Consider the following 25,921-nt stretch of genomic DNA (forward strand, 5'->3'; position numbering starts at 1 on the left):
AATGGCTAAAATAAAAAAGACAAAAAATAACAAGTGTTGGTGAAGATGTGGAGAAAAAGGAACACTTGTGCACTGTTGGTGGGGATGCAAATTGGTGCAGCTGCTGTGGAAAACAGTATGGAAGTTCCTCAAAAATAGAATTACCATATGATCCAGTAATTTCACTACTGGATATTTGCCCAAATAAAATGAAAAAAACTAATTAAAAGAGATATGCACCCCTATGTTTACTGTAGCATTTTTTACAGTAGCCAAGATATGGAAGCAACCCAAGTGTCCATCCATAGATGATTAAATAAAGAAGCGGTATGTGTGTGTGTGTGTGTTTGTGTGTGTGTGTATAATGGAATATTATTCAACCTTAAAAATGGATGACATCTGACCATTTGCAACAACATGGATGTATCTAGAGGATATAATGTTAAGTGAAATAAGTCTGTCAGAGAAAGATAAATATCATATGATTTTATTCATAAGTACAATTTAAGAAATAAAACATGTGAACAAAGAATAAAAGAGACAAAAAGAAGCTTTAAAAAATTATTATAATACCAGTATAGTTAATATACAGTGTGGTATTAGTTTCAGATGTACAATATAGTGATTCAGTAGTTCAATATATTACTCAGTGTTTATCCAGGTAAATGTAGTCTTAATCTCCTTTACCAATTTCACCCATCCCCCCCATCCAACTTCCCTCTGGTAACCATCTGTTAGTTCTCTAGTTAAGAGTTTGTTTCTCAGCTTGTCCTTTTCCCCTTTTTTCATTTGTTTTGTTCCTTTTTTTTCACATCCTTGCCAACACTTGTTTCTTGAATTTTGATTTTAGACATTCTGACAGGTATGCAGTGATATCTCTTTGTGGTTTTGATATGCATTTCCCTGATGATGAGTGAAGTTGAGCATCTTTTCATGCTGCCTATCTGTATGTCTTCGTTAGGGTAATGTCTGTTCATAAACAGACTCTTAAATTTAGAGAACCAACTATTGGTTGCCAAGGGGGAGGTTGTTGGGGGAAGGATGGAAGAAAAAGGTGAGGGGGATTATGAGTACATTTATCATGTTGGGCACTGAGTAACGCACAGATACTTAATTATTTTATACATCTGAAACTAATATAACACTTTATGTTAATTGTAGTTGAATAAAAAAATTAAGAAAAAGAAAATTTGAAGTCAAATTTCTTTGGGAAACAAGTTGTTTAGAATGGGTAAAATAGCAAAAACTATCATTAAATGAGGAAAAACAATTCACATACTTCTTGTGAGTCTCAAATCTAAGTTGTAATGTACTAAAGGTGTGTACCTGTGTGTATTATACATAAGATTATACATATAAATTATTGCTGAAAGAACTCTTTAAATTTCAGGCCAAATCTCTTACTTGACAGATGAAGAAACTAAAGCACAAAGATATAGGGTATTTAATTTTATGAAATAGAATATATTCAGGACTTTACATCATTTTCAACATTTCACTTCTAAAAGTTACTATTTTGGGAGTGCACCTCCAATTATGTGTTGGTCTACTTACACAGTGGTTTTCATACTGTGGTATAGAATTTTATGATTCCAGAGAGATGCCTCAAAGATCACAGGGAAGGAGGGAGGGATGAAGCAAGGAAAGACGGGATGGAAAAAGGGTGTAGTGAGGAGTGAGAATTGCTACCCTTCCTTCAACTTGGACAGGCTTGCTTATATCTGTTCTATATATTGGGTCTGTCCAAGATGTTATTTAAAAAAGCATCCCTTTACTAAATAAAAGTTTGCAAATCATTATAGCTTGAACAGGATATAGCACCTGTATGAAACAGACTTTCTCCACAGCTTAGAATCTCACACTGTGTTTTAATTAGTATCTTGTAAACATTTGGGGGGCACCTGATGAACCTCATGAACTCTTTTCCCAGGAAGTAGCATATAGGTACACATTTTGTACACATTTATGTACCTAAAACAGCAGTTTAGGGACTTCCTGAAATCCATTCACAGATCCTGGCTTAATAACACAACTCTGAGAACCTTAGATGACTTAAATAAGAAACTTCTTGTTGAAAAAGAGTAAGAATTTGGGATTAAATTAGAATGTGTTTGGAAAAGACGGATTTATCTTTAAGGACAGCATAACTTTGTAGGGACAGTTTTTCCTGCCTAATAAAAAACAAATTACTTTTAAAAAATTATGTTGTTAGCCACTGTATAGTACATAATTAGTTTTTGATGTACTTTTGACCAGACTTCAAGGATCCTATGTACTCTTGCTTGCCACACTATTCCTTTGATTCATTGATTCATTCCACAGATACTTACCAAGAACAGTAGAAGACACTATACTAAAGCAAATGAAAGTGAATGATTTCAGATATTTGCTTTAAAAGCCATCTATATTTGAAGATATGAATAGCTTTTAGTTCTTAGAGAATTTAACCACTTAATCCATTTCACCAGATCTCCCTCCTTCACTCCCTCCTACTCTCTTGTCCTTCCTCACCACACCCACACCCCCCCCAATCCCTTAACTCTCCACTGGATTGAGTATCCCTTTGACTTACCTGGGCTGGATCAGGCCTGGATGACTGAGGGCTTGGCTGTCTGTCTAAGCTGCTTCCAGCCACGCACGTACTGCAAGTTTCAATCAGAGGACTGTAGGGGTGTGCAGGGGCACTGGGACTGTGGCACCAAGGGCTGCTATTGGGAAAGGGGCTTGGTCGGTTTTCAATTTCTCTGTTAAGGAAAAAAAAAAATTAAGCCAAAAGTAAACCCAAAATATATCTTATATAGTGGAATTAGCAATGAAGGTTCAATAAAAGTGAAAGCATGTTTTAAGACGAGAGAATATGGCTTTTCTTGACTTTTGAACAGCACTTTTGTCAACATCAGAAGTATTTGCCTAGATGAGTGTGACATAAATTCTGCACTTTATGCTGCAAGCCAGCTCTTGATCCAAGATGAAATTTCTAGATGATGCACGTCTTCCTCCACCTAAGCACTGCTAAAGACAAGGTGATAATTTTCTCTCTTCACCTCTCCATAACCCTGCCTCTAACAGCAGTGCCACTAAGAAGTGAAATGGCCAGAGGGGTGTTGATATTGCCTAGTGGAAGTCACCAGCCTCTACTGTCCCATGACAATAACCCTGCTTGCTCTGTTTTTCATAAAACACAAAAAGTATGGTCCTATTTGAAGTAGGATTTTTTTATTTGAATTACCTATTCATCATATATCTATTTGCCACCTAGTCATTCCTACTTCTTCAGTTACTAATTGTGGGAAGGACTCAATTAAAAAAAAAAAAAAACAAGTAAATTTTACCTTTTAAGAAAAACTTTAACTTGCTCCATCTGACATTTTGAATTATCTTTATTACATTTATCTTGTTTTTCTTTAGTTGTAGTTATAGCTGCTGGCCAACTAAACATGTGTCTTCGAGATGTTGGACTTACAACTGAGCGTCTGTCAAATTCAATGTCAGTCTCTAATTTCTCCCACGCTTGCTTCCAGTGAATAGGAGTGTACCAGGCAACAGCCTAACAAAAATGATTCATTAGTATCAAATACCAATGCAGTTAGGTAGATTTTTTAAATGTCATAGGCTTATTGCAATAACATTTCGAAGTCAAACAGTTTAATGTCACTTACCTACTGTGTGTGAATTAGGAACACAATGAGGAGTAAGACATCCTGGACTTAGTTTCCAGTTTCAAAAATTGTAAGGGGCATAACCTCAGGCAGATTAGTCATTTACTGTCTTGGACTGTGTCCTCATATGTGAAAAGGGGAGGGTGATAGTAGGGAATTGCTGTATGAGGGTGTTGTGAGATTCGGCTAAACTACTAAAATTCATAACTTTGAAGAACTATGCAAGAAGTAGTTGTAATGTTATCATTAAAATTTAAATATTTAAGATATTACACATATGTGTATGTGTATATATAGGTCTTATTTGAAATGGGGAAATGGGCAGTAGAACTAGAGACGTGGAGAGGAAACCACATTTTTTTGAGCTAGAATCCTAGCTGGAACTATTAAGGGAACTAACTAAACTCTGAGTTTCCTGAAGAGAGAAACCATGCAATAGTTGTGCTCTTTTCCCTCCAGCACCTAGCATAATGCTTGGCAGATACTAAACATATGTAAATTTTCCCCATATGAATTAATTGGTCAGTTTCACTCTTTTACTAGCAAATAAAATTACTTATGTTTACACCATCCTGCAAAAATAATCCGATCCTTTATGTGCAAAGTAGTTCAAACCAGAGTAAAAAGTGTAGTATAAGTACAAAGACTAATCCTGTTCCAGGGAATGACAACTTACTCAAATGGGCATTCCAGGAGCTTAGGGATCTTGTCTGTCTGGTTCAACATACAGTGCCTGGGAACAGTGTGTATACAAAGTAGAAAACCCGAACGTGAATAAATGCATGGATAAATGTGATGAAAAGTCTGAAATAAGAATGCCTTAATCTTAGTTTTGCCAATGATTTTTTATGAGCCTGAGTAAATAATTTAGATATATCACCTTATTTTTCCCAACAGTGAAAATCATTAGAAGTATTATAAAATTCATCTTGAGCCCACTAAAAGATCTAAAGGTGAGTAAAGGCCTCAAAATTACATCTAACGAGTGTTCTAATGACAACTACTGTTCTTACAGAAAGACATTAAATGGCTCTTAATAAATTAGCAAGTCTACTCTAAAGGAAAAGTCAAATGAAGCATGAGGTATAATGTAGCAAGCAAGACAATCAGAAAGATAGATTCCAATCAACATATTATCTGGATTAGTAGTTATAGGACATAGTAAGTAAGACTGGAGGTAAGAAAATAAAGGGCAGGTATTCAAGAAAAATCAAAAGAAAGGCTTTGAAAAAGGAATAACTTTTTGTTGTAAACAAAGATATCTTTCAACTTTATTAGTGTGTCTTTGGGCATCTATTTATGCTACTATTATGCTAAGGAAAAGATAGAATGAAACTATAAAATTGTCAAATACTGGGAATGAGTTATCCAAAACAATTACTAATACACTTAATTTTATAGTGAATAATGTATAGTTGTTACAAATTAGACTATAGATCCTTCCGATAATAGTCTCTTAAGAGCAGATATCATGTCCTATTCTACATTATATTATCAGCATATATTATAGCCATTGGAATAGAGAATAATCTCAACAAATAATTGAGAAGTGCACAAAGGAATAGAAAAGATGTCTACGTAGTACACTCCTTTATTATTCCACTCTTCAACCTAAATATCATAAATAAAATCCATCCTTGACTTTGGAATTTAAAGTAACTTCTTAGAAATATTGGCCATGAAAATTATTTTTGCCAAATTATAAGTAGCTCTTTGGCACTTGGGCCCTGGGAACAGGGTGCTGTTGATTTGCCTGACATGTTATTGCAGTTAGTGTTGGTTTTATCTAAGCTAATAAGGATGGAAAATACTTGAGTCAGCTAAGAGGAGAAGGAGAACATAAGGACAGCTATCCATTCTTCTTTCAAAACCCATTGTTAAGAATAGGACACTGACTTCACCATTAGGTTTGCACAAAATCGTTGTACAGTTTGGGCTTGTTCTAAACTTGTTTTGTTCTCTCCAAAGAAAATCTGATGGTGGCTGATGCTTTGCTTCAGATACAGCTGCCCACACCTGTAAAAAAATGGTTTGTTAGTGACAAATGACCTTTGAGTTCCATGGAGTTTTGTATATGTCAGAGGGTCATTGCAATGTATCATTCTGCACAGATGAGGTTTTAAAATATGACTGTACAATATATAATATCAAGCTGTGTGACTCCAATCAGTTACTGTACATGGCGTAAAGGAAAGTACAAGAAAGAGAGGAAACCTTCCAGCATCAGCAAATTACCTGTTCTCTAAGCAAACAATCTCTTTGCTTTTCTTTTAAGGATTATGCTTGCTTACTTTTAGGAAACTAGGTATTTTATTTTAATAGTTGAATAATAAAAACAAAAAGTATTCAGAGCACTTGGGTGGCACAGTTGTTTACTTCAATTACCTCACTGACTCTTGGTTTCACTCAGGTCATGATCTCAGTGTTGTGAAAGTGAGCTCTGCACTTAGCGTGGAGTCTGCTTAAGACTCTCTCTCCCTCTTATTATGCTTAGCGAAATAAGTCAATCGGAGAAAGACAACTATCATATGATCTCCCTGATATAAAGAAGTGGAGATGCAATGTGGGGGGGGGTTGAGGGGTAGGAAAAGAAAAAAATGAAAGAAGGTGGGATTGGGAGGGAGACAAACCATAAAAGACTCAATCTCAAAAAACAGACTGAGGGTTGCTGGGGGGAGGGGGGATGGGAAAGGGGGGTGGGGATATGGACATTGGGGAGGGTATGTGCTATGATGAGTGCTGTGAAATATGTAAACCTGGCGATTCACAGACCTGTACCCCTGGGTATAAAAATACATTATATGTTTATTAAAAAAATAAATAAAAATTTAAAAAAAGACTCTCTATCCCTCTTTTCCTTCTCCCACCCACTGCTCTCTCTCTCTCTCTCTCAAATAAATAAATAAATAAATATTTAAAAATCCCAAAAGGTATTGTACAACAGATTGAGAAAAGCCATGGAAATTTACTTATGGGTATTAATTTACATTCAGGGGTGGACGAAGTGGGACAAGTAACTAACAACAACAAGAAATCACATTTTTCCTAGTGATCAAGTGATGAAGAAACTGGTGCTAAGCAAGTCTGGCTGGGTGAAATATTTTTTCCTATTCTAGTTCATAACATTTATATTTTATACTCACTGTTACTGTGCAATTGGCCTGCATTGTGATATTTGGAAGGAAGCGGTAAAAAGAGACTGCTTGTCCATTCACATTTTGCTGGAGAATATGACCTCCAATCTCCAATTCTTTGTCAAGGGAAGAGTTAATGAGTTTCACAAATAAACCCTTGACATTCACTTCAGCTATTTTAATGTCTCCAAGAGCACTAAAAAATAAAGCACAAAACAGATAATCATGTCAAAAATTGGGCAGAAGACATGAACAGACACTTCTCCAATGAAGACATACAAATGGCTATCAGACACAGGAAAAAATGTTCATCATCACTAGCCATCAGGGAGATTCCAATCAAAACTACATTGAGATACCACCTTACACCAGTTAGAATGGCCAAAATTAAAAAGACAGGAAACAACGTGTGTTGGAGAGCATGTGGAGAAAGGGGAACCCTCTTAACACTGTTGGTGGGAATGCAAGTTGGTGCAGCCACTTTGGAGAACAGTGTGGAGATTCCTTAAGAAATTAAAGATAGAGATGAGAGGGCAAAGATGGCAGAGAAGTAGCAGGCTGAGACTACTTCAGGTAGCGGGAGATCAGCTAGATAGCTTATCTAAAGATTGCAAACACCTACAAATCCAACGGGAGATCAAAGAGAAGAAGAACAGCAACTCTAGAAACAGAAAATCAACCACTTTCTGAAAGGTAGGACTGGTGGAGAAGTGAATCCAAAGCGACGGGAAGATAGACTGTGGGGGGAGGGGCCGGCTCCCGGCAAGCGGCGGAGCAACGGAGCACAAAATCAGGACTTTTAAAAGTCTGTTCCGCTGAGGGACATCACTCCAGAGGCTTAACCGGGGTGAAGCCCACGCAGGGTCAGCGTGGCCTCAGGTCCCGCAGGGTCACAGAAGGATCGGGGGTGTCTGAGTGTCGCAGAGCTTACAGGTATTAGAACAGGGAAGCCGGCTACAGGGACAGAGCCGAGGACTGAGCTCTAAACTCGAGGTTACCTTGAACCGGTCGCAGGCTCGGTCAGCTTGGAGAGCGGCCGGAGGCCAGGGTGATGGGAGTGATTGGGCGCTGTTCTCTGAGGGCGCACTGAGGAGAGGGGTCCCGGGCTCTCGACTCCTCTGGGCCGGAGACCGGGAGGCTGCTATTTTCATTCCCACCCTCTGGAACTCTACGGAAAGTGATCAGGGAACAAAAGCTCCCGAAAGCAAACCCGATCGGATTACTCAGACCGGCCCGGGTAAGGGCGGCGCAACTCCACCTGGGGCAAAGACACTTGAGAATCACTACAACAGGCCCCTCCCCCAGAAGATCAACAAGAAATCCAGCCAGGACCAAGTTCACTTACCAAGGAGTGCAGTTTCAATACCAAGGAGAGCAGCGGAATTCCAGAGGAGGAGAAAGCAAAGCACGGAACTCCTGGCTTTCTCAACATGATTCTTTAGCCTTGCAGTTAATTTAATTTTTTTTCTTCTTCAATTTTTTTTTCTCTTCTTCTGCTAAAATTTTTTAACTTTTACCCTTTTCTTTTTTAACGTTTTTTAACTAGTTTATCTAATATATATATATATATATATATGTATATATATATATATGTATATACATATATATATATATTTCCTTTTTATATTTTTTCTTTATTGGTTTTCTTTTTTTAATTGTTTCTTTCTTTTTTTTTTCTTTTCTTTCTGAACCTCTTTTTATCCCCTTTCTCCCCCCTCATGATTTGGGATCTCTTCTGATTTGGCTAAAGCATATTTTCCTGGGGTTGTTGCCACCCTTTTAGTATTTTACTTGCTCCTTCATATACTCTTATCTGGACAAAATGACAAGGCGGAAAAATTCACCACAAAAAAAAGAACAAGAGGCAGTACCAAAGGCTAGGGACCTAATCAATACAGACATTGGTAATATGTCAGATCTAGAGTTCAGAATGATGATTCTCAAGGTTCTAGCCGGGCTCAAAAAAGGCATGGAAGATATTAGAGAAACCCTCTCGGGAGATGTAAAAGCCCTTTCTGGAGAAATAAAAGAACTAAAATCTAACCAAGTTGAAATCAAAAAAGCTATTGGGGCGCCTGGGTGGCTCAGTGGGTTAAGCCACTGCCTTCGGCTCAGGTCATGATCCCAGGTCCTGGGTTCGAGCCCCACATCGGGCTTTCTGCTCGGCAGGGAGCCTGCTTCCTCCTCTCTCTCTGCCTGCCTCTCTGCTTACTTGTGATTTCTCTCTGTCAAATAAATAAATAAAATCTTTAAAAAAAAAAAAAAGCTATTAATGAGGTGCAATCAAAAATGGAGGCTCTGACTGCTAGGATAAATGAGGCAGAAGAAAGAATTAGCGGTATAGAAGACCAAATGACAGAGAATAAAGAAGCTGAGCAAAAGAGGGACAAACAGCTACTGGACCACGAGGGGAGAATTCAAGAGATAAGTGACACCATAAGACGAAACAACATTAGAATAATTGGGATTCCAGAAGAAGAGGAAACAGAGAGGGGAGCAGAACGTATATTTGGAGAGAATTATTGGAGAGAATTTACCCAATATGGCAAAGGGAACAAGCATCAAAATCCAGGAGGTTCAGAGAACCCCCCTCAAAATCAATAAGAATAGGTCCACACCCCATCACCTAATAGTAAAATTTACAAGTCTTAGTGACAAAGAGAAGATCCTGAAAGCAGCCCGGGAAAAGAAGTGACGTACAATGACATACAATGGTAAAAATATTAGATTGGCAGCAGATTTATCCACAGAGACCTGGCAGGCCAGAAAGAGCTGGCATGATATATTCAGAGCACTAAACGAGAAAAACATGCAGCCAAGAATACTATATCCAGCTAGGCTATCATTGAAAATAGAAGGAGAGATTAAAAGCTTCCAGGACAAACAAAAACTGAAAGAATTTGCAAATACAAAACCAGCTCTACAGGAAATATTGAAAGGGGTCCTCTAAGCAAAGAGAGACCCTAAAAGTGGTAGATCAGAAAGAAACAGAGACAATATACAATAACAGTCACCATACAGGCAATACAATGGCACTAAATTCATATCTCTCAATACTTACCCTGAATGTTAATGGGCTAAATGCCCCAATCAAAAGACACAGGGTATCAGAATGGATAAAAAAACAAAACCCATCTATATGTTGCCTGCAAGAAACTCATCTTAAACCTGAAGACACCTCCAGATTTAAAGTGAGGGGGTGGAAAAGAATTTACCATGCTAATGGACATCAGAAGAAAGCAGGAGTGGCAATCCTTATATCAGATCAATTAGATTTTAAGCCAAAGACTATAATAAGAGATGAGGAAGGACACTATATCATACTCAAAGGAACTGTCCAACAAGAAGATCTAACAATTTTAAATATCTATGCCCCTAACGTGGGAGCAGCCAACTATATAAACCAATTAATAACAAAATCAAAGAAACACATCGACAATAATACAATAATAGTAGGGGACTTTAACACTCCCCTCACTGAAATGGACAGATCATCCAAGCAAAATATCAACAAGGAAATGAAGGCCTTAAATGACACACTGGACCAGATGGACATCACAGATCTATTCAGAACATTTCAATCCCAAAGCAACAGAATACACATTCTTCTCTAGTGCACATGGAACATTCTCCAGAATAGATCACATTCTTGTTCCTAAATCAGGTCTCAACTGTTATCAAAAGATTGGAATCATTCCCTGCATATTATCAGACCACAATGCTCTGAAGCTAGAACTCATCACAAGAGGAAATTTGGAAAGAACCCAAATACATGGAGACTAAACAGCATCCTTCTAAAGAATGAATGGGTCAACCAGGAAATTAAAGAAGAATTGAAAAAATTAATGGAAACAAATGATAATGAAAACACAATGGTTCAGAATCTGTGGGACACAACAAAGGCAGTCCTGAGAGGAAAATATATAGCGATACAAGCCTTTCTCAAGAAACAAGAAAGGTCTCAGGTACACAACCTAACCCTACACCAAAAGGAGCTGGAGAAAGAACAAGAAAGAAACCCTAAACCCAGCAGGAGAAGAGAAATCATAAAGATCAGAGCAGAAATCAATGAAATAGAAACCAAAAAAACTATAGAACAAATCAACGAAACTAGGAGCTGGTTCTTTGAAAGAATTAATAAGATTGATAAACCCCTGGCCAGACTTATCAAAAAGAAAAGAGAAAGGACCCAAATAAATAAAATCATGAATGAAAGAGGAGAGATCACAACGAACACCAAAGAAATACAGACATTTATAAGAACATACTACAGCAACTCTATGCCAACAAATTTGACAATCTGGAAGAAATGGATGCATTCCTAGAGACATATAAACTACCACAACTGAACCAGGAAGAAATAGAAAGCCTGAACAGACCCATAACCAGTAAGGAGATTGAAACAGTCATCAAAAATCTCCAAACAAACAAAAGCCCAGGGCCAGATGGCTTCCCTGGGGAATTCTACCAAACATTTAAAGAAGAACTAATTCCTATTCTCCTGAAACTGTTCCAAAAAATAGAAATGGAAGGAAAACTTCCAAACTCATTTGATGAGGCCAGCATCACCTTGATCCCCAAACCAGACAAGGATCCCATCAAAAAAGAGAACTACAGACCAATAACCTTGATGAACACAGATGCAAAAATTCTTGCCAAAATACTAGCCAATAGGATTCAACAGTACATTAAAAGGAATATTCATCACGATCAAGTGGGATTTATTCCAGGGCTGCAAGGCTGGTTCAACATCCGCAAATCAATCAATGTGATACAACACATTAATAAAAGAAAGAACAAGAACCATAGGATACTCTCCATAGATGCTGAAAAAGCATTTGACAAAGTACAGCATCCCTTCCTGATCAAAACTCTTCAAAGTGTAGGGATAGAGGGCACATACCTCAATATTATCAAAGCCATCTATGACAAACCCACCGCAAATATCATTCTCAATGGAGAAAAACTGAAAGCTTTGCCGCTAAGGTCAGGAACACGGCAGGGATGTCCGTTATCACCACTGCTATTCAACATAGTACTAGAAGTCCTAGCCTCAGCAATCAGACAACAAAAGGAAATTAAAGGCATCCAAATCGGCAAAGAAGAAGTCAAACCATCACTCTTCGCAGATGATATGATAGATGTGGAAAACCCAAAAGACTCCACTCCAAAACTGCTAGAACTTGTACAGGAATTCAGTAAAGTGTCAGGATATAAAATCAATGCACAGAAATCAATTGCATTTCTCTACACCAACAACAAGACAGAAGAAAGAAATTAAGGAGTCCATCCCTTTTACAATTGCACCCAAAACTATAAGATACCTAGGAATAAACCTAACCAAAGAGACTAAGAATCTATACACAGAAAACTATAAAGTACTCATGAAAGAAATTGAGGAAGACACAAAGAAATGGAAAAATGTTCCATGCTCCTGGATTGGAAGAATAAATATTGTGAAAATGTCTATGCTACCTAAAGCAATCTACACATTTAATGCAATTCCTATCAAAGTACCATCCATTTTTTTCAAAGAAATGGAACAAATAATCCTAAAATTTATATGGAACCAGAAAAGACCTCGAATAGCCAAAGGAATATTGAAAAAGAAAGCCAAAGTTGGTGGCATCACAATTCCGGACTTCAAGCTCTATTACAAAGCTGTCATCATCAAGACAGCATGGTACTGGCAGAAAAACAGACACATAGATCAATGGAACAGAATAGAGAGCCCAGAAATAGACCCTCAACTCTATGGTCAACTAATCTTTGACAAAGCAGGAAAGAATGTCCAATGGAAAAAAGACAGCCTCTTCAATAAATGGTGTTGGGAAAATTGGACAGCCACATGCAGAAAAATGAAATTGGATCATTTCCTTACACCACACACGAAAATAGACTCAAAATGGATGAAGGATCTCAATGTGAGAAAGGAATCCATCAAAATCCTTGAGGAGAACACAGGCAGCAACCTCTTTGACCTCAGCCGCAGCAACATCTTCCTAGGAACATCGCCAAAGGCAAGGGAAGCAAGGGCAAAAATGAACTATTGGGATTTTATCAAGATCAAAAGCTTTTGCACAGCAAAGGAAACAGTGAACAAAACCAAAAGACAACTGATAGAATGGGAAAAGATATTTGCAAATGACATATCAGATAAAGGGCTAGTGTCCAAAATCTATAAAGAACTTAGCAAACTCAACACCCAAAGAACAAATAATCCAATCAAGAAATGGGCAGAGGACATGAACACACATTTCTGCAAAGAAGACATCCAGATGGCCAACAGACACATGAAAAAGTGCTCCACATCACTCGGCATCAGGGAAATACAAATCAAAACCACAATGAGATATCACCTCACACCAGTCAGAATGGCTAAAATGAACAAGTCAGGAAATGACAGATGCTGGTGAGGATGCGGAGAAAGGGGAACCCTCCTACACTGTTGGTGGGAATGCAAGCTGGTGCAACGACTCTGGAAAACAGCATGGAGGTTCCTCAAAATGTTGAAAATAGAATTACCCTATGACCCAGCAATTGCACTGCTCGGTATTTACTCTAAAGATACAAATGTAGGGATCTGAAGGGGCACGTGCACCCGAATGTTTATAGCAGCAATGTCTACAATAGCCTAACTATGGAAAGAACCTAGATGTCCATCAACAGACGAATGGATAAAGAAGATGTGGTATATATACACAATGGAATACTATGCAGCCATCAAAAGAAATGAAATCTTGCCATCTGCAACGACATGGATGGAACTAGAGGATATCATGCTTAGCGAAATAAGTCAATCGGAGAAAGACAAGTATCATATGATCTCCCTGATATGAGGGAGAGGAGATGCAACATGGGGGGTTAAGGGGGTAGGAGAAGAGTAAATGAAACAAGATGGGATTGGGAGGGAGACAAACCATAAGTGACTCTTAATCTCACAAAACAAACTGAGGTTTGATGGGGGGAGGGGGGTTGGGAGAGTGGGGGTGGGGTTATGGACATTGGGGAGGGTATGTGCTATGGTGAGAGGTGTGAAGTGTGTAAACCTGGCGATTCACAGACCTGTACCCCTGGGGATAAAAATATATTATATGTTTACAAAAAATAAAATTAAAAAAATAAAAAAAAAAGAAATTAAAGATAGAGCTTCTGTATGATCCTGCAATTGCACTACTGGGTATTTACCCCAAAGATACAGATAGTATAGTGAAAAGAAGGACCATCTGTACCCCAATGTTCATAGCAGTAATGGCCACATCAGCAAACCATGGAAAGAACCAAGATGCCCTTCAACTGATGAATGGATAAGGAAGATGTGGTCCATATACACTATGCCTCCATCAGAAAGGATGAATACCCAACTTTTCTATCAACATGGATGGGGCTGGAAGAGATTATGCTGAGTGGAAGAAGTCAAGCAGAGACAGTCAATTATCATATGGTTTCACTTATTTGTGGAGCATAAGAAATAACACAGAGGACATGGGGAGATGGAGAGGAGAAGGGAGTTGAGGGAAATTGGAGAGGAAGATGAACCATGAGAGACTATGGACTCTGAAAAACAATCTGAGGGTTCTGAAGGGGCAGGGAGTGGGAAGTTGGGTGAGCCTGGTGGCAGGTATTATGGAGGGCACGTATTGCATGGAGCACTGGGTGTGGTACATAAACAATGAATTCTGGTACACTAGAAAGAAATTTTTAAAAAAAGCACAAAGATTATAAGGTGACTTTAGAGAAATGTGTCTTTAGCTCATTTTAAGAACTGAATAATGTGCTTTGAAAGTATAACTTTTATATAGCTGTATATTCTACTGGACACATTCTATATAGAAATGGTATATTTTATAACCTAAGACATGGTTTGATCTGGTAGTTCTGTTTATCTGTGCAACAAAATTATCTCTTTCACATAACATAATTAAAGTTAAAAAGTGCTGTAGGATCGGGCTCTCTGCTCAGCAGGGAGCCTGCTTCCTCCTCTCTCTGCCTGCCTCTCTGCCTGCTTGTGATCTCTCTCTGTCAAATAAATAAATAAAATCTTTAAAAAAAATGTTTAAAAAAAAGTGCTATAGGTGTCAAGGTATAAATGCCATAGGAAGATGTGATTATCATTATTTAAATTTCCTTCTATACATGAAACTATCAAGTAAAGTGAAAGGTAAGCCATTTAGATAATTTTTGATAAAGTTATTGTGAAGATGACAGCAACTATGTGCTTAAAAGAATTTTGTAAACTTAAAATATTATGCAAATATAAGATGGTAATTTTTCCTTCTAACGTGTTGAGAGCCTAGTATGTACCATGGACTAGGCTAATAAACATTTATATGTTAGCATTTCTCAGAGTGTGGTCAGAACCTAATAGTACATCATTAAATCCCTTCAGTGGGTAATAGCTGTCATTTTAGAAATGAAATTCCAATAATAATAATCATACTTATTATGTGCTGGGTACCTTTTAAAGATTATATCTATATCTACATATTCATACCCCAAATTCCAAAATCCATAAAATTCTGAAAAATGCCAAAAGTTAAAAAAAATGCATTTGATGTTTGATGACCACCAGGTGTGGTATAAAAGAGATGAATCACTAAATTTTACAGCTAAAACTATTACACTGTATGTTAATTAGCTGGCATTTAAATAAAAACTTGGAAAAAAATACATTTGAGACAAATCTGACCTGAATTCCTTTGGTGGCAAAATCTGACCTAAAACTGAGAGTAGTCTATTTATAGTCTTTAATTATGTTTTGTGTGAATTATTCATATGTTTGGCTGTGGACAAATTGATGTTTGATTTTGAATACTTTCCTAAGCCCTGATGGGGTGTTACCTAATATGTGTTCTAGTCATCATATTACTTTCCTGAAATCCCCCAAGTTCTGAATTTTGAAAGACATCAAGTCCCCAAATATTTTGGGAAAGGCATTGTGAACTTGTAGATATTCGTTCAATTCTCATGATAAGGCTACATATTTCTTACTGAAAGTCATGGTTAAAAAAAAAAACAAAAAACACAACCCACTAATACTTCGTTTAATTCTCACAACAACCCAGTGAGACAGATATTATTTTTAGTCCCATTTTACAGATAAGGAAACTGAGGTTTAGAAAGATTGTCATATCCAAGATCACTCAATAAATGTTAGCACTGTTCTTCTGTCTCACTCAATTAGTAAATTCCCAAAGAGGTTTGATGCAACCATTCAAATTGTCTAGTCTGGTAGTTCAGCACTGCTAGAGAACACACGCACACACACGCACATGCATATACACACGTGTAGATTGCTGCCACTAAATAAATTGGTCTCCAGCCACACCTCAGCCCTTAATGATTCCCTTAGTAATTGGCAGCAAGGTGTGTGTATGTGTGTATGTATGTGTGTGTGTGTGTGTGTGTGTGTGTGTGTGTGTGTTAGAAAGTTGTGTGCTGGGGCGCCTGGGTGGCTCAGTGGGTTAAGCCGCTGCCTTCGGCTTAAAAAAAGAAAAAAAAAAAGAAAAAAAGAAAAAAAGAAAAAAAAAAGAAAGAAAGTTGTGTGCTTCATAAGCAGAACTAGTCTGTTATTCCTTGAACAATGTACAAATCCCTGCCCTCACATCTCCATCCTTACTCTCAGCAAATAATGTCACAGAGAAAACAGGACCATCAGAGAGAAGTGTGTTCCTACTTTCCACTTAGAAGCAGTTTCACCCATACCTGCTTGACTTCTCTTTTCAGCCCATCTTGTTTCAGTGGAAGAGGGGCCCTTTCCCCATCTCAAGTGAAACACTTTGTTCGCTCTTCCTCTTGCAACTCAGTCTATTCGTTATTTTCCTTTAACACCACCTCTCCCTCCACACTGCCCCATTACCCCAAATATGTATGTATCCTCAAACTGCTACCGCCTTAAAAAAGCAAAAAACAAAAACAAAAAACAAAACAAAACAACAAAAACCAAAACCACAAGCCTTCACTTTCCACTTCGTAGTGTTATTACAACCAATTTGGAAAGACCATGTCATTAATTCGTCACCTCTTACTCCTCAATCCACTACCATCTACTTCTGCCTTAGACCAAGATGACAAATGTCCTCCCAGTTGGTAAACTGAGTGGTAAATTGAATGGTTGCTTATTTTTTATTGAAGTAAAGTTGACACATTATATTAGTTTCATGTTTACAACATAATGATTCAATTTTTAAAAAAGATTTTATTTATTTATTTGACAGAGATCACAAGTAGGCAGAGAGGCAGGCAGAGAGAGAGGTGGAGGCAGGCTCTCTGCTCAGCAGAGAGCCTGATGCGGGGCTCGATCCCAGGACCCTGGGATCATGACCTGAGCTGAAGGCAGAGGCTTAACCCACTGAGCCACCCAGGTGCCCCAATGATTCGATATTTGTATATACCGAGAAATGATTGCCACAATAAGTCTAGTTAACATTTATCACCAGACATAGTTATAATTTTTTTCTTGTGATAAAAAAGTATAAAATCTACTCTCTTGGCAATCAAATATGCTATACAATGACTTTTTATTGAAGTATAATTGACACACGATATCCTATTAGTTGCAGGTGTGCATCATAGTGATTCGATATTTTTATACATTATTAAATCATCCCTGTGATAAGTCATCATTGGCCACCATACAACGTTATTACAATATTATTGACTATATTACCTATGCTGTACATCAGCATGACTTAGTTTATAACTCAGTTTGTAACCTCTTAATTCTCTTAACCTATGTCATCTGCCCCAACCCCTCCCAACTCTAGTAACCAATAGTTTCTTGCAGGTATCTATGAGTCTGCTTCTGTCTTGTTTGGTTTGTTCATTGTTGTGGTTGTTTTTAGATTCCACATGTAAGTTAAATCATGCAGTACTGTCTTTGTCTGGCTTATTTCATTTAGCATTATATTCTCTGGGTCCATTCATGTTGTTGGAAATGGTAAGGTTTCATTCTTTTTTTAATGGCTGAATATATATATTCAATATGTATTATATACTATAGCTTCTTTATCCATTCATTTATTGATGGGCACTAAGGTTCCTTCCATTAGCTTGGCTATTGTAAATAGCCTGCAATAAAGACAGGGATAGGCACATATCTATCTTTGAGATTGTTTCATTTTTCGGTAATTACCCAGATGTAGAATTGCTATATCATATGATATTAACTTTTTGAGGAACTCCATATTCTTTCCCACAGTGGCCACACCAACTTACATTCCTATTAACTTAGTCTTTGTCTTAATGTCTCTGTGGTATTTGCCTTTACCAGATATGCTTTCTTTTTTGGAATTCCTCTCCCTGTTTACCCATTGTTTTCCTGAAAAGGTTGCTCCTTTTCAGGATCTCTCTCTCCCCCCCCCCCCTTTTTTTAGTCTCTTTTTTAGATTTTCCTTCTACATCTGTCTCAGATATTGATCCCTGGGATTCTGTTCTTAACCATCTTTTATTCCCATCACATTTCATATATGTGATATCACCTATGAGCAGAGCATCAGTAACCATTAATACACCAACAACTGCTAAATCTAAATCTCTTGCTTAGATTTTCCGGATGAGCTTTGGACCCATGGAAACAATTGGTCACCATAGACCCCAAAGATGCCTCTGAATCAACATGACCTAAATTGAATTCATCATTTTTGAAGGGTGGGAAACCTATTCCAGTGAATTGCATCATCATTTATCCTGTAGGGCATGTCTGAAATTTCCATTACTTTCTCATTCTTTTAACCTTCTTGCCTTATCTGTAACAAATACTATTGATTCTATCCCTATATCTTTTATAAACATCCCCCTTTTCCATTCCTATTGCTGTTATTTTCATTAGGTCCTGCTCACCTGTGTGATATTGTAACAGTGTCCTAACTGGTTTCTCCAGTTCTGTACCCTCCTAACCATTCTTCATTTTGTTTTCAGAATGATCTTTGTTTACTATCCAGAACAAGGATAAATATTGCAATAACTGACCATTTCCTTCCAGAGAAAACACAAACTTCATAGCATGGAAATAAGGCCTTACATAATCTGCTTGTCTTGTTAATCTCTTTTTTCCTACTTCCTAGCTTTGATTAAACTTCAACCACAAAGGTTTTATTACAACACTTGTGACACTTCATACCATTGCATGCTTTACCCACTGTCTATGCAAGTGTTAGTAGTCCCTCTTCTTGTTCCCCACATTCCTACCAGCACTTGAAATTTTCAGACTTCTTAGTATTTTCAATATAATGGGTACAAAAGGTATCTCATTGTTATTTTAACTTATTTCCTGCTGATTATAGTGCAATTGAATAAGCTGTTTATTGGTCACCCAGTTTTCTTCTATGAATTGTCTATTAAAAATTTTTTCCACTTCTATAAAGTTGTTTTATATTTTTATGATTGAGTTCATAGTATTTAAATAAAATAGCATTTAAATATATACACATATTTTTAGAAGAACTATGCAGTAATAAAAGAATATTATTTATGTTATTTTAAGTTGCTATAATGGTAATAATTTGTTATGGCAAGAAATAGAAAACTGATATCCACTTCTATAAATTTTTAAATTGTGTGCCAGAAATGCTGCCAGAGTCTTCTGTCTTCTATTTTTCTAATGAAAAAGCACTCCCAATCTTCTATTGTTCCTTTAAAGGTAAGTTTCCTTTTTCTCTGGCTAAGATTTTTCTTATGTCTTCAGTTTTTTCTTTGTCTGTTTAAAGGGGGATTGGAGAGGAGGGACAGAGGGAGAGGATGAGAGAGAATCTTAACCAGACTCCATGCCCAGCATAGAGCCAAAATTAAGAATCTTAACTGACTGAGGATTAACTGACTGAGGCCACCCAGGCACTCCTCTTATATCTTCTGTTTTAGAAGTTTTTCCAATATGTACCCAGAGGTTTGGGTTTTTATTTTTCTGTCTTTTATCTTTCTGGGAATTGGTAGTGCATCTTCCTACTGTGTCTTGATGTCTTTCATTAGTTTGGGAAACTTCTCTGCTGTATTTCCACCAGTATAGTTCTACCTTAATTGATGTCTCCTCTCCTTAAGTAACTTCAATTACAAGTAGATAGATTTTTAAAAATCTTTCTCTATTAGTCCTTATGCTTGTTTCTGTTCTTCTACTATCTTTGCAATTCAGCCTGGGTATTTTCCTCTAAGAATGTTTTAGTGCAATAATTCTCTCTTCTGTTGCATCAAATATATTGTTAAATCCATCTACTTCTGAAATAGTAATTTCTCTTATTGGATTTTTTAGTTCTAGAATTTCCTTTTGATAATTTAATAAGAATAAACCAATAAAATATTTAGTTTCCTGTTGTATCTTGTCATTTAATTCCTTGAATATTTAATCATTGTTATTTTAAAATCCCTGTCCGATAACCATAATATCTGCACCACCAAGTCCTGTTTTTAGCATCCATTTTAATCTTAGTTTTTGGTTAACTTTTATTAGTTGTATGCCTTTTTTTTTTTTAAACTTAGTGCCTAGTATTATGAATTAAAAGAACTGCAGAGATAACTTAAGTGTCTGTATAGCATTTTCTCAACCCATACATACAGGATTTACTTTAGTTCTGACAGCTATCTAAGTTGGGGGGGTAAATTACTTTAATCAAACCAGGGTATGAAGTGTCTTGATGCTGTACTTCAGCTCCAGTTAGGAGGTGTATTTTGAATATAGTCTTACTATTGGGTGGAAATTTGAAATTTGAAATTTAAAATTGAAATTTGAAATTCCAACTGAAAACCTGGGTTATCAGTGATTCTCTTTCAGGATAGGACCTGAATCCCAATTTTTATTCACCTGGTCCTATGAAACTGCCAATATATTATTAACTTCTCAGCTTCCTGCTGCTTTCAAATTAACAACTGTTTTGAGGAGAAAAATGGCTCCAAATGTCAGCCATCACTCTGGGTTTCCTCTTCTAGAAGAGGAACTGTGAGAATAGAAGATGTAAACACCCATGAAATATCAATACACACTACTAAACTGCTTTCAAAATAGTGTTCTCACTTTATACTTTGATTGCATTGTATGAGAATGCCTATTTTGGAGAGTTTCACTTTTGAGTAGTTTACATGCATAGTTTTTTCTTTTGCATTACCATATGGTTCTTAATAAATTGTGGATATAACATTTTATTCTTTGAAATCTCTAGAATTCCTCTATGTCATCCTTATCCTACTGTTATTGAATTCTCTGTGGTATGTTTTAATTTCTTAAAAAGATGTCTTTTTGTTTCTCAAACTTGCTTTTTTTACATGAGAGATGAGCACTATTTTGAATTTTGCTTTTAAACAGATAAGATCCTAGAATAGTTCAGTTATTTCTTTGTTATTATACATGTAATGGAATATGTATAGTTGCTTTTCAAAAATCTTTCATTATTTAAGTGAACTGTTTATTTATTGATCTTAAATTTTTATTTTATATACATAAGAAGAGTAAATTAGCTCATATGAAAAAAAAATAACATCATACATATCAGAGCTAGTCACTTCCTTCGCCTTCTTTTTGGTATAAATCCAAAAGTTATAGAAAATACTTCACACGATACATAGACATTCACAGAAGCAGGGCTGTTAAACTGTTATCACACAGACTTTAGTAGTTATCTTTTCTCTTTCCATAAGCCTTCCCATTTTTCTTTAGTAGGAAAGTGACTTGAAACCTCTGCTTATAAATCATTATTTGATGAGAGTGTAGAGTGATGTACCAACCATTCTGTCAGGAGTTTTTGCATGGGACTGAATTGTAAAAAGATTGAAGAGATATATGGCTATGTAACTCTTTTTTTTAAACAGTGACTTTCCATCATCTGAGACCTGATTTACCTAGTTCTTGGGTTTTTCTTGGTAGATTCAAGCTACTTATCTGCCTTTAGGTTTCTACAACTTTAAAGTTTACTAAAATTACCTGTAGAGTTTCAGTTCTTCTAGTATACACCCTCCTAACATTCTCCATACAGATTGGCATTGGTGATCATAGCTGTTGGGGTCTGGCAAAGGGGTGAGGATTTAAGGACCTTCCAAAGTTTTAAAAGACAAACTTAGGAAGACTCAGGGAACTTGATTCTGTTCACTGGTATTACAAAAGAAAAGCCCTCAGACTGAAAGTTTTGGTAATACTTCCTTAATGAAGTATTAAGTTAATGAAGAGGTAAGTTAGTATATTATTATCTTCATGTTTTAAAGCATCTGAGGGAATAAATGGGACTTAGTTTGAAATAGAGTCCCTGGGGAAGATGAATAGATTTTGCTGTGTCCCACAGATTTTGAACAGTTGTGTTTTCATTTTCATTTATTTCCAAGAATTTTTAAAATTCTTCTTAAATTCCTGGTTGACCCATTCATTTTTTAGTAGGATTATTTTTAGCCTCCATATGTTTGATTTCTTTCCAAATTTCCTCCAGTGATTAAGTTCAAGTTTCAAAGCATTGTGGTCTAAAAATATGCAAGGAATAATCTCAACCTTTCATATAGATTGAGACCTAATTTGTGACCCAGGATATGATCTATTCTGGAGAAAGTTCCATGTGCCCTTGAGAAGAATGTGTATTCTGTTGCTTTAAGATTGAGTGCTTTGAACATATTTGTAAAGTCCATCTGGTCCAGTGTGTCATTCAAAGCCCTTGTTTCCTTGTTGATCCTCTGCTTAGATGATCTGTCCATTGCTGAATAGGATGTTAAAGTCGCCTACTATTATTGTATTATTATCAATGTTTTTCTTTAGTTTTGTTATTATTTTTTTTAAAGATTTTATTTATTTATTTGACAGAGAGATCACAAGCAGGCAGAGAGGCAGGCAGAGAGAGAGGAGGAAGCAGGCTCCCTGCTGAGCAGAGAGCCCGATGCGGGGCTCGATCCCAGGACTCTGAGATCATGACCTGAGCCGAAGGCAGCGGCTTAACCCACTGAGCCACCCAGGTGCCCCTAGTTTTGTTATTAATTGGCTTATGTGATTGGCTGTTTTCAAGTTAGGGGCATAAATATTTATAATTGTTAGATCTTCTTGCTGGATAGACTCTTTAAGTATGATATAATGTTAGTATTTGGTTTAATATCTAATTTGACTGATATAAGGATTGCCACCCCAGCTTTCTTTTGATGTCCATTAGCATGATATATGGCTTTGCACTCCCTCACATTCAATCTGGAGGTGTCTTTGGGTCTAAAATGAGTCTCTTGCATACAGCATATTGATGGGTTCTGCTTTTTTAAAATCCAATCTGTTACCCTGTATCTTTTTTTTTCCTGTTTACTTTATTTTATTTTTTTTTAATTTTATTTTTAATAAACGTATATTTTTATCCCCAGGGGTACAGGTCTGCGAATGGCCAGGTTTACACACTTCACAACCCTGTATCTTTTGATTGGTGCATTTAACCCATTTACATTCAGTGTAACTATTGAAAGATACAAATTTAGCGCCATTGTATTATCTGTAATGTCACTATTTCTGTATATTGTGTCTGTTTCCTTCTGGTCTATATTACTTTTGGTCTGTCTCTTTGCTTAAAGGATCCCCTTTAATATTACTTGCAGGGCTGGTTAGTGATCACAAATTATTTTAGTTTGTTTTTCCTGGAAGCTTTTTATCTTTCCTTCTATTTTGAATGACAACCTTGCTAGATAAAAGTATCCTTGCCTGTATATTGTTCTCATTTAGCACCCTGGATATATCATACTAGTCCTTTCTTGCCTGCCAGGTCTCTGTGGATAGGTCTGTTCCCAGTCTGAAGTTTCTATCCTTGTAGGTTATGGACCCTTTGTACTGAGCTGCTTTTAGTATCTTCTCTCCGTCTCTAAGATTTTCAAGTTTCACTATTGTATTTCAAGTTGTTGACCTACTTTTATAGATTTTGAGGGGGCTCTCTGTGTTTCCTGGACTTGAATTCCTAGTTTCTTCCCTAGATTAGGGAGTTTCTCTGCTGTAATTTCCTCTACTATACCTTCTGGCACACTTCTTCTTCTGTGATCCTAATTATTCTAATATTGTTATGCTTTATAGTATCACCTCTCTCTCTTTTTTTTAAAGATTTATTTATTTATTTGTCAGAGAGAGAGAGAGAGAGTGTGAGCACAGGCAGACAGAGTGGCAGAGGGAGAAGCAGGCTCCCTGCAGAGCAAGGAGCCCGATGCGGGACTCGATCCCAGGATGCCGGGATCATGACCTGAGCCAAAGGCAGCCGCTTAACCAACTGAGCCACCCAGGTGTCCCAGTATCACCTATCTCTTGAATTCTCCCCTCATGATCCAATAGTTGTTTATCTTTCTTTTTCTCAGCTTCTTTATTCTCCATCATTTGTCTTATATATCACTAATTCTCTCTTCTGCCTCATTAACCTTGCAGTTAGAGCCTCTTTGATTGAGACTTGTTTTGATTTTAATTCTCTTATTTCTTGAGAAAGGAATTCTCTAGTGTTCTCTATGCTTTTATTTATTTGTTTATGCATTTATTTATGGATTTATTTATTTTATAATGTTATGTTAGTCACCATTCAGTACATCATTAGTATTTGATGTAGTGTTCCATGATTTATTGTTTGTGTATAACACTCAGTGCTTCATGCAATATGTGTCATCCTTAATACCCATTACCAGGGTGACCTGCCTTTCTACCACCCTCCCCTCTAAACCCCTCAGTTTGTTTCTCAGAGTCCATAGTTTCTCATGGTTCATCTCCCTCCATGTTCCCCCCACTTCATTTTGCCCTTCCTTCCTCTATTGTCCTTCATGCTATTCCTTGTGTTCCGCAAATAAATGAAACTATATGATAATTATCTTTCCCTGCTTGACTTATTTCACTTAGCATAGTCTCCTCTAGGTCCATCCATGTTGATGCAAATAGTGGGTATTCATCCTTTCTGATGGCTGAGTAATATTCCATTATATATATGGACCACATTTTCTTTATCATTCATCTGTTGAAGGGCATCGCAGCTCCTTCTGCAATTTGGCTATTGTGGACATTGCTGTTATGAACACTGGGATAAAGGTGGCTTTCTTTTCACTACATTTGTATCTTTGGGGTAAATACCCAGTAATGTAATTGCTGGGTCAAAGGGTAGCTCTATTTTTAACTTTTTGAGGACCCTCCACACTGTTTCCAAAGTGACTGTACCAGTTTGCATTCCCATCAACAGTGTAAGAAGGCTCCCCTTTTCCCACAACCTCTCCAACATTTGTTGTTTCTTGTCTTGTCAATTTTTGCCATTCTAACAAAATGTGTAAGGTGATATTTCAATGTGGTTTTAATTTGAATTTCCCTGATGGCTATGGGGCGCCTGGGTGGCTCAGTGGGTTAATTTGAATTTCCCTGATGGCTAAAGATGATGAACATTTTTCATGTGTATGTTAGCCATTTGTAGGTTTTCTTTGGAGAAGTGTCTGTTCATGTCTTCTGCCCATTTTTTTGACTGGATTATTTGGGATTTTTGGGTGTTGAGTTTGACAAGTTCTTTATAGATCTTGAACACCAGCCCTTTATCTGTAGTGTCATTTGTAATCTTCTCCCATTCCATTTGTTGCCTGTTTGTTTTGTTGACTGTTTCCTTTGCTGTGCAGAAGTTTTCTATCTTGATGAAGTACTAAAAGTTTATTTTTGCTTTTGTTCCCCTTGTCTTTGAAAACACATCTTGAAAGAAGTTGCTGTAGCCATTGTTGAAGAAGTTACTGCCTATGTTCTCCTCTAGGATTTTGATTGGTTCCTGTCTCACATTAAGGTCTCTCATCTATTTTCAGCTTATCTTAGTGTATGGTGTAAGAGAATGTTCTAGTTTCATTCTTCTGTAGGTAGCTATTCAATTTTCCCAGCACCATTTATTGAATACACTGTCCTTTTTCCATTGGATTACTAATAATCAAACATAAAAGTTAGAACAAAAGTATTTAGAATAACTATAAATATGAAAATTTGCAAAGGATTCACATTATTTTAAAAAGGCAATTCTGGTTTCAAGAACATAAAGTGTATGTGAGGTAAAAGTGTAGAATTTTTATATTGAATTGAACTTAAGTAATTATGAAATCTCAATAGACAGTTAAAGCTGCAAGAAGATCTATACAAGCATTATGATAACCAGAAATAATTCCATTACAGAAATTTATCAAATAACAAGACAGAGAGGAAGAAAGGAACAAAGGAACTGTGAAAACAAA

General features: G+C 36.8%; 1 protein-coding gene across 15 annotated transcripts in view; it reads right to left on the reverse strand.

Annotated features, from left to right (window-relative positions):
* LMNTD1 (lamin tail domain containing 1) overlaps positions 1-25,921 on the reverse strand; it is a 529,118-nt gene that overhangs the window by 21,765 nt on the left and 481,432 nt on the right. For 13 of the 15 annotated variants that reach the window (XM_047740017.1, XM_047740014.1, XM_047740012.1 and 10 more), the window contains 4 exons: positions 6,782-6,968; positions 5,535-5,654; positions 3,312-3,526; positions 2,552-2,723 (listed from right to left, as the gene is read on the reverse strand). In XM_047740017.1, coding sequence (XP_047595973.1) covers positions 2,552-2,723; positions 3,312-3,526; positions 5,535-5,654; positions 6,782-6,968 — 694 coding nt within the window. Of the gene's footprint in view, positions 1-2,309; positions 2,382-2,551; positions 2,724-3,311; positions 3,527-5,534; positions 5,655-6,781; positions 6,969-25,921 lie in introns of all 15 variants that reach the window. The other 2 variants (XR_007129288.1, XM_047740018.1) reach the window with 1 other exon arrangement.

The sequence above is a fragment of the Lutra lutra genome, chromosome 8 (genome assembly GCF_902655055.1).
Source record: "Lutra lutra chromosome 8, mLutLut1.2, whole genome shotgun sequence".
Classification (NCBI taxonomy): domain Eukaryota; kingdom Metazoa; phylum Chordata; class Mammalia; order Carnivora; family Mustelidae; genus Lutra; species Lutra lutra.